Below are 16,008 nucleotides of genomic sequence, written 5' to 3'. Positions count from 1 at the left end.
AGCTGTCACCTTTCACGGGCATCACAGCACTGCTGCCTGCCTGTTCAGAGGACGCGTTTAGAATCTGAATGTTCTCTTTAAGTTACTCATAGAAGTGAGCCCTCGCTGGTGTGGCTCAGTGGATAGAGTGCCCATGCTGAGGGGTCCCAGGTTTGATTCCGGTCAAGAGCACATACCTCGGTTGCAGGCTCGATCCTGGGGACCTGCAGGAGGCAACCAAGGGATGTGTCTCTCTCATCACTGATGTTACTCTCTCTCCCTCTCCCTTCCTCTCAGAAATCAAGAAATGTACATATTTTAAAAAGTAAGATTTCCCCCACGCGGTGCATCCCCAAAAGCACACAGGCGATGGGAAGTTCTTCTTTTCTGAACGCGTTGACCAACGGTTGGTCTAAGTGCGCTACCCGGGGCCCCGGCGGTCAGGTGTTAACCCCGGAGGAGCACGCTTCGCGTCCGCACAGAGCTTCCAAACACAGACAGGCGTGTGCTGGCGGCGGGCTGGCCTGTGTCACTGAGGATGGAGCCCGTCTGATTCTGAAGGCCAGGCAGCTGCGCCAGGCGGACCAGTAACCACACGTTCTACACATTGGGGAGCTCTCGGTGCATGCCATTCGGAATCCACCGGAGGGCGTCCACTCTCTGGGGAAACTTTCTTTTCATGTTGGGCCTGAGTATGGAGCATCGTGCACTGACGGATTTTAATGTTGTACGCAGGTGACGTTTACGATTAACTTCGACTTCAATCTTCAAAACCTTCAGAATCGGGCATCTGTCAGTTTCCAGGCCTCCAGGTAAAACATAACGAAGTCGTGCATGGATAGCTTTTCTGATATTTTCCTTCAAGTAATTTCCTAATGCTGGTTCCACAGCGAGAGTGAGGAAGCCAACGAGGCAGACAACGCGGCCAACTTCACCATCCGCCTGCTGTACGACGCGGAAATCCACATCACCAGGTAGGCAGGTGTGGCCTGGGCACCACCGTCACTCTGGTTTATGCCACGTGTGACTCCAAAACCCTCCAGATGCTTATCCTCTTTTTTTTTTTTTTGTAATATTTTTAGTGATTTCAGAGAGGGAGAGAGAGGTAAGAAACATCAATGATGGGAGAGAATCACCAATCGGCTGCCTCCTGCACGCCCCACACTGTGGATCGAGCCCACAATCCGGGTCTGTGCCCTGACCGGGAATTGAACCGTGACCTCCTGGTTCATAGGTGGATGCTCAGCCACTGAGCCAGGCTGGCCAAGCTAAATGCTTTTTCTTAATACAGCCTTTTTATGACTCCGCCCGCCCACCACGGCCAGTGTTTTCAGACATGTTACCATGAAATGAATGTAAGATTGAGGGGCACTTCACTGCCATCTCAGCTGTATGTTTGTGATGGGAAGAAGGACTCTGAGATATTCGGATGTCCTTTAAGAAATATCGTTGGGTTACAAAGCTCATGGGAAGAATGATGAAGAGTAAAGCTAGAGTGGTTCTCCATCCTACCACCCCGTCGATCCCTGGATGGCCTTGTTCTTTAAAAGAAGGACATTGAATGCACCTGGCGAGGCATGCAAACGGTCGAGAGAGAGACACACGGAAAATGAGATCACCCCCCCCCCCTCCTCTGCTCGGCCCATAGACGACGATGGAGGGACTGTTTTAGAATCCCTTCCGGACACAGGGTGTGCTTTCCTACAGGACATGAGCATCACACACAAGCACATGCACACACACACACATGCACATGGACGCACACACAGACACACACGCACACACACATGCACATGGATGCACACACACATGCACATGGACACACACGCAGACACACACACATGCACATGGACGCACATGCAGACACACACACACATGCACATGGACGCACACGCACGCAGAGACACACACACACACTGTTCACAAACACACTGCTAACACTTGGCTGAGCCTTGCTTGCTATGTGATCCCAGAAAATTCCTGTCAGGACATCCACTCTAACCTGTCCTGTTCCTGGCTGGGGTGTAACTTATGTCACCAATTTAACAGCAATGACATATTTGGACGTTTTGCTTTTTATGCTGGCTTGTTTAATCATCACAAGCAATGCTGGGGGGAAACATATTTAAACAAACACCTTTTTGGTGAAGAAAAGTCCTTTCCAATGATGGAGCGTGAGCCTTGGCCACCGCTTGGATGCTGTATAAATGCGCAGCTGTATTGTGCGAATGTGATGGGTGGGGATGGGTGATAGCAGAATTATCTCTAACAGGTTCCCCGGCATAGCGAACTGCTAATGTACATACACTGGCCCACACGTAGGTGACGTAAGGAACGCTGAGGTCACAGATGGCCAGGGGCTGGGTCTCTTTAAACGCACAAGCAGGACGCGTTAACCAGCTCAGACGCCGCTGCCCCGGCCCCCGGGGGCCTGGAGGCGGGGGGGCGGGGGGAGAGTCCCGCGCTCAGGGCCAGGCTCCTGTTCCACCTCCTCAGCTTCCCGTTCCCCCGCGGCCACAATCCAGTGCCCCCACAGACAGAACCTGGACGCTCGCCATGTCTATTTAAGTCTCCCTCTGACGGACTTTCCTTTTGAGAATTTGGGGGGGAAATGTTTTTCTAAGGGAGGCATGAAAAAAAAGGAGAAAGGCAGTATTTTCAGTACAGAAACACAAAAACAATGGCAGCAAATGTCCGCTATAATTTTTTAGGACATATAATCAGCGTCCTATAATTAGGGTAGATGACCTGGTGGGAACAGATGTTCCTTCCCAGTCTCCGACCCTCTCCCTGCCCCCACCCCAGCGAAGCCACCTGGTCGGAGTCCAGCCCCAGCCCCGGAAGTGAGGAGGACGGGGTGTAGCACTCCTCTCCAGTCTGGCCGGGCTGTCGGGGTTCCCTGGACGTGGTCAGGGCTGCACTGCGAACCCCAGGAGGCCGTCCCCAGCAAAGAGGTCCCATCTGGGTCAGCCTCTGAAGGTGTTCTCTGCTCTCATGATGGACACAGGCTGACCGACCCAGTTTGGACCGGAAGCACAGAGTGGTCTCAGAACCGAGACGGAGGGGCGGGGGAGAGGAGACAGACGCAGGTCCTGGCTCGCGGCGCCGGGGACTGAGTGTGCCGGACGGAGCTCCGGCCGAGCTCATCGCCGTGCTCAGCCACACCCCGTGGGAGACCCTCCGGCCCATCAGTCACTCATCCCTCACCGAGGACAAGTGTCTACTGAGTGACACACAGTCCGTGTAGCCCGATCGCCACAGGGCGCCGCCGCCAGCTCTGAAGCGATGCGTTGGTGCTCACGTTAGAAATGGTACCACCGGCGATACTGCAGCACAGAGATTCCTGCGGGAAGATCTCTGAGGGACGTGCTTTGAAAGGGATTTGCTTCAGCCTCAGGCTTGACCACTGGCCCGTGGCCCATCGGGAGCGTTTGTTTTCATTTAGCTTTTTGTCCCTAAACGTAAACGCTTTTGCTTGTCACCTGAGCCAGGAGATACGTAAGTAAGAGTAGCACGAAGCTTCGAGAAGAACAGCAACGCTAAGCTGTCTGCTTCACCAACATCCCCCGACAGGTCGACCAACATCAACTTTTACGAAGTCTCGGATGGGCATGTCCCTTCCATGGTGCGCACCTTTGATGACATCGGCCCCAAATTCGCCTTCTCCGTTAAGGTTGGTGCGCCTGCCCCGAAGGCGGGCATGGGGGGGAGGAGGAGCAGAAGGAGAAGTTGAGATGTGCGAGTGGCTTTCACACTTGAGTGGACATCAGGTCGCCCGGGGGACTTGTTACCATGTGGTCTCGGGGCTCCGTCCTCAGAGCTTCCGGTCGAGGGTGGGTCTGAAACTGTATTTCTAGCAAGTTCCCTCCCAGGTCACGGAATGCTGCTGGTCCAGCTGCCACCCCTGAGAGTCACTGAGATGGCCCCGGGGGTGGGGGCGTTAAACACGGGGCACTGTGCGTGGTTGTGTGTCCTGGGTGCGGGCTAAGGGGTGTATTTCAAAAGAAAGTTTTCAACATTAATCAACGGAACGTTGCTATCACGGCTTGGTGCGGGCGGAGTCTCTGGGACAGCATTCGCGTGCCTTCGATCCGAGGAGCTCACCGTCTGTGTACAAGTATGTTTTGTAGGCATGCTGGGCATATCTAGAAATATGTGTAAGTCCAGTTCCAGGGCCAGCTGGTATGAGCAATTGCTAATCTAAAGGTTGTTGTCGGTTACATAAAGAGACATTAAGCTGCTGAGCAGCTGTTTAACCGCGGGGAAACCGTGGGAAGTAAGGACGTTCACCCTCCACCCTGAGCCTGCGCAGTTTTCTTGGTTCATCTCTGACTAGCCCGTTGCCTGGCTGCAGCCCTGCAGTTTGGTGATTCCTAAGAAAAGCCTTTCGAAGAGCCTTGTTTGGGATGCAGGTGCTGGGAGGCAGGCAGGACGCGTGGTATCCAGCCACGGCCTCCGTAACGAGACGTTGAGTCCGTTAGTAGCCACAGCAGAACAGCACGCGTGGGGAGCGTCGTCAGTGTCGGCCGTGGGTCCCGTGCCTTAGCCGCGCTCACCCTTTAATCCCAGAGCAGGGACGAGGGTATTATTCCCATGGGTCTTACCATGTTTACCTCCGGGAGGGCGTGCGCACCGGCCACGTGACCGGCGCCCCACCTGTGAGGACAGGTGCGAAACCGTGTCCTTCCGTCCCCATAGGTGACCACCGGCAGCATCCCTGTGAGCATGGCCTCCGTCCGCATCCGCCTCCCCCAGCTCACCACGGACAAGAACCCGCTCCTGTACCTGACGGGCGTGCACACGGGCCAGGTGAGGGCGGCCCGAGCGCCAGAGCGACGTGCGCCCTCGGGGTGGGCCCCGCCGGGTGGGTGCCCCGCCTGACAGGAGTGGACGGACACTGCGAAGGGGCCCTCTTCTCCTAACGTCCATCTCGTAGCGGCAGCGGGTGCTGCGGTGAGAAAGCGAATGTCAGTGTGGACGGCAGAGGCTCTTCCTGAGGCACCTCCTGGGCAGGGGGGTCCCCCCGCAGCGCCCTGGCCACAGAGGTCGGCTGGCCGGGGGTGGGCGGCCGAGCCCCCACAGGAGGCAGGTGGCCTGCAGGCCGTTGTTAGCGGCCGCCCTGCACCCTGTCCGCCCTGGCTGCTCAGGTCCGTCCCTGCGTCGCGGTCTGAGGAAGGCGATGCCCAGGCCCCGGGCACTTGAGTGGCATCTCTGTGGCTCCGGCCGCAGCACCTGCTCGTCTTCAAGGCCCAGTGGTCCTCACAGCCGGGCTGAGAGCTCCACTCGGACCGACATGGCCAGCGCCAGCTAGCGCTTAGCTGCGTTGATGTCACTCGGGGTGCGCAGGGGACGACAGGAAATCAAAACCCTAAAGTGCTCCACAGCAGAGAGCCCTGCGTTACATCACTCAGGCTATTCTTTGTGTGTTTTTAATATATTTTTATTGATTTCAGAGAGGAAGGGAGAGGGAGAGAGATAGAAACATCAATGATGAGAAAGAATCATGGATCAGCTGCCTCCTGCACGCCCCCTACTGGGGATTGAGCCTCAACCTGGGCATGTGCCCTGACTGGGAATCGAACCCTGACCTCCTGGTTCATGGGTCGGTGCTCAACCACTGAACCATGTCGGCCAGGCAACTCTATCTGTTGTTGTTGTTGCGAATTTGTCTCCCCGCAGGTGGGACCCAGCAGCCCCACTGAGTCAGGCAGGACCATGTGAGCTCGGGGTGACGTTAGTGAGGCTGAGAAGTGGGCCCAGGTGGGCAGTGAGGCCAGCCTGCCCGCCCCCAGCCCCGACCTGTGCCAGTAGATGCCTCACAGGCTGAGGGACCCCACAAACCGCGTGGCCTCCTAGACTGACGTGCTGCCCCCTCTGCAGGCCGGCGACATCAGCTGCAGTGCCGACGTGGACCCGCTGAAAATAGGACAGACACCGGCTTCTGTGTCTTTCAAGAGCGAAAATTTCCGGCACCTCAAGGACCTGGTGAGGACGGGCTCGTGCGGGCAGTTCCCGTGGGGATTCCTTGTCAGAGTCGCCTGGAAATGAAGCCCTTCCCCCCCCCCGACCCCCCCCCCCCGACCCCCTGACCCCTGCCCTCGAATGTCATACGTTTCCCGTGTGCCTTTCTCAGCCAGGATGAATCAAGGAAACGCACACCCAAGTCAGGATGAAGTTGTTTATGGGGTGATGGGGGTGGACAGGTAGGGAGGAGGGAGCAGTCGCTCCCTGTTTCCGTGGTTCCAGTGTAATCACAGCAACACGTGGTTGGCGTCTAATGGCTGAGCATTCCCAGTAGAAGCTCGCTCAGGGTTTGCCGACACGCTGGCCCCTCGCATGTCCTCCCTTCCGTGGAAACGGTCTGATTGTGTCAAAATGACGATTGCTACGTGGGAACAACATAAACCAAACATGGCGATGGCGACTCAGAAAACCAGAGAAACGGCAGTTCTCAGAGGGAGAGCAGCTGAGCACTCGTGTGACGAACAGCCGCCTCCACGCCCGCAGCGTTAATGCACACAGGACACGTGTGTGCGCTGCTACATGCATGTCAGAGGCCATGTGACTGTCACAGGCTTTTTAAAACAGACCATGCTTCAGAGCAGCTTTAGGTTCCCAGCAAAGTTGAGTGGAAAGTACAGACTCTGCTGTGCACCCCCGGCCCCCACATCGGCACAGCTTCCCCGACACCCCCAACCCCCCATCGGATGGTGCGCTGGTCACGGGATGGACCTGCATCTGAGACGCCAGTCAGAGTCCACAGTGTGTCCCTCGGGGGCTGTAGAGTCCGCTGGTTTGGGCAAGTGCACAGCGACCTGTGTCCAGCTGCCCTGACCCAGGGCTCCTCGTCCCCCACCCCCGGTCCCTCCCCGCCCCGGTACCAGGCAGCTCCTGATTCTCTTACTCAGCTTCCCTTTAATGGAAGGAAAGTCTCTGTCAGTTCTGATTCACGCGTGACTAAGGCGTAGGCCTCTCGTATGTGCATTCAGTGACTTGCTCAGCCAGTAATGGTTGATAAACACGGATTCGTTTGGGGCGTTTTTGTCAGAAATGGTGACTAGACGGCGTGGGGTACCCTCCTCCCCACCTTCACGCTGGGGCCTCCCCCCAGGGGCACTGGCAGGTGGCGGGTGTGTGCCTGTCCATGTGGGGCTCAGTGAAGAGCTAGAACTCCTGCCAGTTCCCTGCAGCCCTCCCCCCATCTGTGGCTGTAGCGTCTGTGGCTATAATGTCCGTGGCTGTAATGTCTGTGGCTGTGAAGTCTGTGGCTGTAACATCTGTGGCTGTAACGTCTGTGTCTGTAACATCCGTGGCTGTAACGTCTGTGGCTGTAATGTCTGTGGCTGTAACGTCTGTGTCTGTAACGTCCGTGTCTGTAACGTCCGTGGCTGTAACGTCTGTGTCTGTAACGTCCGTGGCTGTAATGTCCGTGGCTGTAATGTCTGTGGCTGTAATGTCTGTGTCTGTAACGTCTGTGTCTGTAACATCCGTGGCTGTAACGTCTGTGGCTGTAATGTCTGTGGCTGTGAAGTCTGTGGCTGTAATGGGGGGCCGTTCCTCTGGAAGCCCGCACTCACCCTCCCCCTCTCCCTGTGCGTGAAGAACTGCAGGACCGCCCGCTGCGGGAACGTCACCTGCTGGCTGCGAGACCCACAGGTGCGGGCCGAGTACTTCCTGAACGTGTCCACCCGCATCTGGAACGGCACCTTCGCCGCCGTGAGTATCCGCTAGTTACGGTTCACTGCCCCCCAGGCCGTGGGCCGTCATTGCCGAGGGGCGTGCCCTGTAGCCAGAGGTGTCGCCCGGGGGCCTGTGCTCCCTCCTCCCAGCGCTCACCCTGCTCGGAGGCACCTGCTTCTCAGCCTCCGGCAGCCTCCGGCAGCAGAGTCCTGGGCACAGAGCCAGGTGCCCACTGCTGCCCTGGGGACGGCCCTGCTCTGTCTCCCTCTGCCTCCTCCTGACTGTCTGGCTTCCCATGTCCTCACCGCTCCCGGCTCCAATGCGCCCAGACCCAATGCGCTCAGATCCAATGTGCCCAGACCCAATGCGCCCGGACCCAATGCACCTGGACCCAATGCGCCCAGACCCAATGCGCCCGGACCCAATGCGCCCGGACCCAATGTGCCCGGACCCAATGCGCCCAGACCCAATGCGCCCGGACCCAATGCGCCCAAACCCAATGCGCCCGGCTCCAATGCGCCCAGACCCAATGCGCCCAGCTCCAATGCGCCCAGACCCAATGCGCCCGGACCCAATGCGCCCAGACCCAATGCACCCGGCTCCAATGCGCCCAGACCCAATGTGCCCGGACCCAATGCGCCCAGACCCAATGCGCCCGGACCCAATGCGCCCGGACCCAATGCACCCGGCTCCAATGCGCCCAGATCCAATGAGCCCGGACCCAATGCGCCCGGCTCCAATGCGCCCAGACCCAATGTGCCCGGACCCAATGCACCCGAATCCAATGCGCCCGGACCCAATGCGCCCGGCTCCAATGCGCCCGGACCCAATGCGCCCGGCTCCAATGCGCCCGGCTCCAATGCGCCCGGACCCAATGCGCCCGGCTCCAATGCCCCCGGCTCCAATGCGCCCGGACCCAATGCGCCCAGACCCAATGCGCCCGGACCCAACGTGCCCAGACCCAGTGCGCCTGGACCTAATGCGCCCAGACCCAGTGCGCCCAGACCCAATGTGCTAGGCTCCTCCCCTCCTGACTCCCCACTGATCTCACAGCTGCCTGCAGGTGGATCTAACACAGGGTTCCTCTCTGCCTGGAGCCGGTACCCATTCCACCTCGGTCCCCCCCTTCTCTGGTGAGAGCCCAGTGCGCACACCACTTTTTATTTTTGTAAATATATTTTTACTGATTTCAGAGAGGAAGGGAGAGGGAGAGAGAGAGAGAGAAGCACCCATGATGAGAATCATTGATCAGCTGCCTCCTGCACGCCCCCTACTCAGGATCAAGCCCATAACCCAGACCTGTGCCCTGACTGGGAATCAAACCATGACCTCCAGGTTCATAGGTCAACGCTCGGTCACTGAGCCACGCCAGCCAGGCTGTTCCCCCAGGAAGGAATGTTTCAGAGACCAGGGACCAGGGTTAGTTTCGGATGCAGTGCCCATGCTGAGAGAGGGAGGATGGAGGCCATGGCAGGAGGCTCACTGCTCCCCTTCCAGACACAGCCCAGCGAATGCCTTCATGGGGTCCCTTAATCCCTGTGCCCCAAGCCCCCCAAAACCGAGTCCTGGCAGCCAGGGGGTGTGGGCAGCTCTCAGATCCAGGCACTGTGTTCTAGTTCAAAGTGAGCATCAGGCCAGCGCTCACATCACAGAGAACAGAACAGGCACATCCATGATGTATCCATGAAAATGGTTTATTTTGATAGTAGATCCAGGAATGCATGTAAAGTTATTTCATAGTAGGTTCCTAGAAACGCCAGCATAAACTACACGTGCCTTCTCTAGGCCGGCCCCAAATCCGGTGCTTTTTATAGAAATGCCTACATTGGGAAACCTGAAATGATTAGTCTTGTGACGCAGCGTGAGGAAAGGTTAGGGGTGTCCGCTGTGGACACGTACGGTCGAGCTCAAGGACACGATAAGCAGTGTCCTTTTACCGTGCACCCCAAAAGCATTCTCTTCCCTTTCCAACCCGCTCTCCCATCCCATTTATCACTGACGCAGGCAAATAAATAACAGCTATCGAGTTAGTATTTTTATTTTTCTGTTACCGTCTGCATTCAGTGTTGTTTTGTGTTGGTGTCAGGCGTACAGCACAGCAGTTAGACAATCATACGCTTTACAACGTGCCCACCCGGCCCCGTACGTAGTTATCACAATGTCGCCGCCTGTGCTCTCCGCGCTATCGTTCCATCCCGGGACTGTCCTGTAGCTGCCATCTGCTTCTCAGTCCCTTCACCTTCTCACCCAACCCCTCCACCCACTCCCCTCTGGCCGCTGACAGTCTGTTCTCTGTATCCGAGTCTCTAAAAAAGGGAGGGAGTTTGCCATTTTCCCTCAGGCCGCAAACTTAAGTTTTCTGAAATCTGCACTGCGGCCTTTCCCGGAGATAAACGTCACTTCTAACCCTGGCTTTGCAGCCGTGTTTTAAGGGGGAGTCACCTGGAGAGAGGACTGATCGCTACCGCAGGGCGGCCACCCCCGTGGGAGTTCCCGGACACGTGCCGAGTGCGCCCGTCACGTGTCCCCGGCTTCGGGACGCTGAGTGTCTGGCGTCTTCAGATGGCCACTTGCTCTGTTGCTTTCCACGCGGAAGTTGATGAATGACCCGCCCGCCGCGTCCCATGCCTGTCCTCCCGCTGGGATGAAACCTGTCCCTCTTCCCACCTCGCAGGCGACCTTCCAGACGGTGCAGCTCACGGCCTCGGCGGAGATCGACACCTACAACCCGCAGGTCTACGTGATCCAGGAGAACACGGTCACGGTGAGCGGCCCTCGGGGCCTGGGTGGGCCGGCGTCCCGCCCGGAGGCTGGGAGTGGGGACGGGCAGCTCACTGGACTCCGAAAGCCCGTTCTCTGCAGTGAGCCTCCCCGGGTGCTGCCGGAGCTGGGTCAGAGGCCCTGACCCCACGAGGGGTGCCGCCCATCTTGCTCGGCCGTCTCGGGGCCTAGGCCAGCGCCCGGGCTCCTGCCCCCTCTGCTGACACCCGCCAGGCTCTCCGTGTCACCCACTCCCACTCGAGCGCGTTTAAGGGCGGTGCCCAGTGCGTTGGGTAAGCAGGCGTCCCCGAGGCTGCTTCTCCTAGTGGTTTCCTCCCGGCGGGCACCGCCACTCTGTGAGCGCCCACTCCTCGGGCCGCACCGTCTACAAACTACAAGGCTCCCGGAGGAGGAAAGGGGGTTCACAGAGCAGCTGCTTTGGGAGAAGCCAAGGCTGCTGGCCGAGTGGCAGGCCCTTCCCTGGCGCAGCTCCGGGAGAAGGTGCCGCCCTCGCTGCAGTGCACCCCACGCCCGCCACCTGCAGGGGCCTCTTCCTCCCAAAGCCCTTGTTGGAAATCAGAAGGCGGTTCCAGACTCTCCCCCTCGGCCGACGGCCACGTGCCTCAGCCACGCGGACCTGTGCCCCGGGCGGACCTGTGCCCGGCCGTGGCCATGACCTCTGGGCCTCACTGCCGAGAGCCCGCGCTTCCCTCACTTGTACCAGGAAAGAGCTTCCACACACAGGACGCTCGCCTGTCTACAGACCCTCCCCCAGGGACCGCCCCCTCCCCCAGGGACCGCCCCCTCCCCCAGGGACCGCCCCTCCCCCAGGGACCAAACCCTCCCCCAGGGACCAAACCCTCCCCCAGGGACAGCCCCTCCCCCAGGGACCAAACCCTCCCCCAGGGACCGCCCCCTCCCCCAGGGACCAAACCCTCCCCCAGGGACCGCCCCTCCCCCAGGGACCAAACCCTCCCCCAGGGACCGCCCCTCCCCCAGGGACCGCCCCCTCCCCCAGGGACCAAACCCTCCCCCAGGGACCGCCCCTCCCCCAGGGACCAAACCCTCCCCCAGGGACCGCCCCTCCCCCAGGGACCAAACCCTCCCCCAGGGACCACCCCCTCCCCCAGGGACTAAACCCTCCCCCAGGGACCGCCCCTCCCCCAGGGACCGCCCCCTCCCCCAGGGACCGCCCCTCTTGCGAGGCCAGGGCATGGGAAATCCAAAATAGAGCCCCAGGAAAGCCCTCTCAGTCACAGTGCGGGCACCATAGGCTGGGGCAGTGGGGGTGGGGGCGGGGGCAGTGGGGGCAGTGGGGGCAGTGGGGGCGGGGGGGGCAGTGGGGGCAGTGGGGGCGGGGGGGGGCAGTGGGGGCAGTGGGGGCAGTGGGGGCGGGGGGGGCAGTGGGGGCAGTGGGGGCAGTGGGGGCGGGGGGGGCAGTGGGGGCGGGGGGGGGCGGGGGGCGGGGGGGGGTGGGGGGGCGACCCACTGGAGGTAGTTTTTAAAGTTCATTTTAGAAACATGAAGTGTTCAGCCAGAGTCTGGCCCTTTGCTGAAGTTTTGGTTTTGTGTGTGTGTGTGTGTGTGTGTGTGTGTGTGTGTGTGTGTTTTATTTAGAAAGCAGTATGAGATGAATGCATTAATTGAAATTTATTTTTTATGTTATTTTTTTTAGAGTAAACTTTTTTTTATAAATAGAAAGAGTACAGTCCAAAATAATGATAAATAGTATAGTAACATAAGCCAGTAGCTTGAAATTTAAATGAACAGATTTAGTGACCCCTTTAGGAAACTTTTTCCCTCGCTTTTCTCTGAGCAATGCCGAGAAATAACAGGCCAACTACCACTTTATCGTGTCTATGAAAATAGTTTTTGATTCCAAATAAAAATTAGGTAATTTTTTACATAATATTTGGAATCCGAATAATAATGGATGGACATCCCCCTGTAGGTAAGTAAGGGACCCTGGAAGTTATGTGAGTCCCAGCCCATGTGACAGTCGGACCCAGTAACTTATGCTCCTGGTCCCTGTCGCTCTGTGGGCCCCGGTTCGGGGGCTCGGGCCCCGAGGGAGCAGATATGCCCCCTGGCGTGGACTGTGTGGATTCACAGTCGCGCAGCCCTGCACTTACAGAGCCCGTGTTAGCGCTTGAAGATGCAAATGGAAAGAAATGGTCACCCAGAGGTCAGACCCAGTTTAGCCCAGCTCACGAGTTCCGGCTGAGCAGCAGCGCTGTGCCCGAGGCTCACCGCTCAGTCGAGGAGCTAAATCGGGCCTCGTCCCCTCGGCTCTTGGAGAACATGCTTGTGGCGGAAATGGTCGTGACCACAGTCTTACACGCAGAGGCTACAAAGGAAGTGGACGTACTGAGTCATAGGTAGCCCTGGCCGGTGGCTCTGTTGCCTGAAGCATCGTCCCATACACCTAAAGGTTGCGGGTTCGATTCCCAGTCAGGGCACATATTTTGGCTGCAGGTTCAAGCCCAGGTTGGGGCACGGATAGAAGGCAACCGATAGATGGTCCTCTCTCTCAAAAAAAATCAATTAAAAAAAAAAGAATCATTGTTGGCCTTAAGGACAATTTCATAGCTGAAAGGGACGACCCGAGCCCGACATATCGGTCTACGTTTAGCAACCTATCAGGTGACCTGGTGGGAGCGCCGTGGGATCAGAGCTCAGGAGCCTGCTTCCCAGTCCTGTCTCTGCTGTTTAATCGCAAGGGGTTGGGGGTGCTGACCTGGCCTTTGACTCCCCTCCCCAAGCAGCTCCGAACGCTGCCGCCGGGCGAGGAGACAGTGCAGCACACCGACAGGCCGTGTCCTGGGTGACTCTGGCCGCTGGGGTCGCCAGCGGTGACATCGCTAGGTGCTGGCGCGGTTAGGGGGAGGGAACTGGCTCTGGGTTCCTTGCTGGACGTGGCGGGAGCGTTTCCTCTGGAGATGGTACTGCCCGGCGTGTGATCGGGGACATGGCCCTGAGCCAGCCGGCCCCTCCCTACACGCCATGCGTGGGGCTAGAAAGCGTGGCTGGCCAGACCGTCCTCGTGTCGCTGCTCTGGTTGGGTCACTCCCTTGTCGTGTGTTCCCGTTGGCAGATTCCCATCACGATCACGAAGCCCCACGAGAAGGCCGAAGTCCCCACCGGGGTGATCGTGGGGAGCGTCGTCGCCGGGATCCTTCTGCTCTTAGCGCTGGTGGCCGTTCTGTGGAAGGTAAGACACGGGTCTCGTTCAGCATCGAGGCTCCCGGGGCCTCTGTCATGAACGTCCTGGTCAGACATCAGCCTTCCGTCCCTTCGGCCCCTCCTCCACCACAAGAGCAAGGGCAGTGCAAGGTCAGGTCCTGAAAAACCACCGAAGGATTTTACCTCCTCGGCCTTGTCCCTGGCCTGCCCTTTCCCACCCTCCCCTCGGCCGACCCTGCGTGTTCTGTCCAACTGCAAATAAACAGAACCCAGCTCCCTGCGCCCCAACGTCCTCCTGACGGCCGATACCCGGTCAGTCCCAGTCCACACCCCCTCCCCGCGCCCATGGCTCCCAGACGTGGTTCCCGTGGCAGCCAGGGGGAGCCCCCCGCAGTAAGCCACCGACGTAACGTTTCACACCGTCACCCACAGCTCGGCTTCTTCAAGAGGAAATACGAGAAAATGATGAAGAATCCAGATGAGGCTGACGAGACCATGGAACTCAACAGCTGAGCGCCGGCCGGACCCCGGGGGACAGGCCGCCTCCCGCCAGCGCCTGCTGCGGGCGAGGCGTTGATTTTAAACCCAGGGTTGGGCGAGGTCTCAGGGGCACTAGTCTAATATTTTCTTTCAAGAAAACTGCAGGTCAGTTTGGAAAAAAGAACGGGGGGATGGGAGGGTGGGAACTTAGAGGTTTAAGTAAAGGACTTACTGCTGTGGGCAGTGTCTACGCCGGCTGGTCCCCGGCGCCCACGGTGACGGTGCCCTGCCGGAAGGGGACGTGCTTGCAGACACGGCGCGTCTTCCACAAAACACAGCCTTTCTCCGGTGTTTTATTGGAGGGGGATCGGTTGTGTGAAACGATTGTTTTTAAAAGAAGTGACGTTTGGTGAAGACATAGGACGAGCTCGGATGTTGACGCTGGGGAAGGACAGCGGGGCGTCCCCTCTCGGCAGAAGTTGCCAGTTTTCGGTGAGAACGGAGTTTACAGCGAGGGGCCCAGCTGCTGGCCCGGCGGCCCCCTCCCCCTCTCCTGCATGGACTGACGGAGACCCGCCGAGTGGCTGGGCGCCTCCTGCCAGCAGGTCTCCATCCCGGGGGTGAGGGAGGTCAGAGGCCGAAGCACAAGACACTGCGGCCGCGCTGCTGGTACGACCCGCCTGCTGGGGCCGCCACGTCGGGGGACGGGGGAGTTCCCCCTCCCTGAGGGCCACAGCTGGCCGCCTGGCTGCCGGCAGGGTCCTGGTGACTTTTTAAAGATGAGCCACGTCCTGGGCACCTTCCCGCCTCCACACGGAGCCCTGTCCCGCCCTGGGAGCCGTGCTCTGGAGCCCCGGAGCCTCGTCCCTGCGTGGCTGCGGTCACCCCCCGTGTGCACACACCGTCTCCCCCAGGCTCTGCTCCCCACGGGGAGGAGGCAGGAACCCCGCGCTAGTGGATGTCTAGTCCTTGGAGCTCCAGGGCGTGTGGAAGGCAAAGCAGGACGTCGTCTCAGGAACCTGGGAGCAGGCACGGGGTGCTGGGCGTCACCCGGAGCAGGCGTCCTCGGGGCTGGTCCATCTCGTCTCCGGGACCGACCCCCGAATGACTCTCACCTGGAGGCTGCCTCCCAGCTGGAGTCCCCGGTCCCAGCTCCCGAGACCGCCACCTGGTCGGTGGGCTGAGGCCCCGAACCCGTTTTCACGAGTGCCCGGTCGCTGTGCTGGGACAGACGGCCCCCCTTTTCCTTCTGCACCCTCTGCTCTCTGAGCCCACAGGACCTCGAAGGGTGGGGCTGGGCAGAAGGCGAGGGCCAGGCACAGCGTGGGCGACGCCACGTGGAGCTGCAGCCTGGAGCTGCCAATGCGCCACTGGGCCCGGCGATGGCAGGGGCTGCAGCTCAGCAGCGATGCTCTTGGCTCGGCTGACGGCTCAGTGGGTGAGCAGTGACCTGTGAACCAGCAGGTCACCATTCGATACCCGGTCAGAACACAGGCCCGGGTGGTGGGCTCGATCCCCTGTAGGGGGCGTGCAGGAGGGAGCCAATCAATGATTCTCATCATTGATGATTCTCTCTCTCCCTCTCCCTTCCTCTGTGAAATCAATATTTTATATATATAAGTATATATATAAAATGAAAGTCTGGGGCCTGGGTTTTTATAACACAAATAGTCCTTCAAGGCTCTGACTTTGAGAAGAAGTCAGGGAGGACAGGCTTCGTCCTTGTGAGTCTGGCCTGGCCCCGGCCGTGGCAGCCAGGCCCGGGCACGCAGGTCAGGGGTTTACTTTGCATTTGACCAAACGAAGAAGAAAAACAACCGTAAAGTGTCGGGTTCACAGCAAAAATGGCTGGTGTTCTCCAGTGAGACTGCCGGAGCCCCATTCCTGGAACAGCCGTTTGGACGAAACCTGTTTCATCCCAATAAA

The 16,008-nt window shown here is 59.0% G+C and overlaps 1 protein-coding gene across 1 annotated transcript in view; it reads left to right on the top strand.

Moving 5' to 3' along the window:
• Positions 1-15,793, top strand: part of ITGA2 (integrin subunit alpha 2) — a 67,288-nt gene extending 51,495 nt beyond the window's left edge. Inside the window, exons 22-30 of the mRNA XM_081090214.1 lie at positions 715-791; positions 870-953; positions 3,553-3,652; positions 4,678-4,788; positions 5,860-5,964; positions 7,582-7,695; positions 10,334-10,423; positions 13,514-13,630; positions 14,035-15,793. Of these exons, the coding sequence (XP_080946340.1) occupies positions 715-791; positions 870-953; positions 3,553-3,652; positions 4,678-4,788; positions 5,860-5,964; positions 7,582-7,695; positions 10,334-10,423; positions 13,514-13,630; positions 14,035-14,115 (879 nt within the window). The 3' untranslated portion in view covers positions 14,116-15,793. The remainder of the gene's footprint in view (positions 1-714; positions 792-869; positions 954-3,552; positions 3,653-4,677; positions 4,789-5,859; positions 5,965-7,581; positions 7,696-10,333; positions 10,424-13,513; positions 13,631-14,034) is intronic.
• Positions 15,794-16,008: the final 215 nt, after the last annotated feature.

This window comes from Myotis nattereri, assembly GCF_964212035.1.
Source record: "Myotis nattereri genome assembly, chromosome: 4".
Taxonomy (NCBI): domain Eukaryota; kingdom Metazoa; phylum Chordata; class Mammalia; order Chiroptera; family Vespertilionidae; genus Myotis; species Myotis nattereri.
The sequence above is the reverse complement of the archived record's forward strand: the minus strand, read 5'-3'. Positions and strand labels throughout refer to the sequence as shown.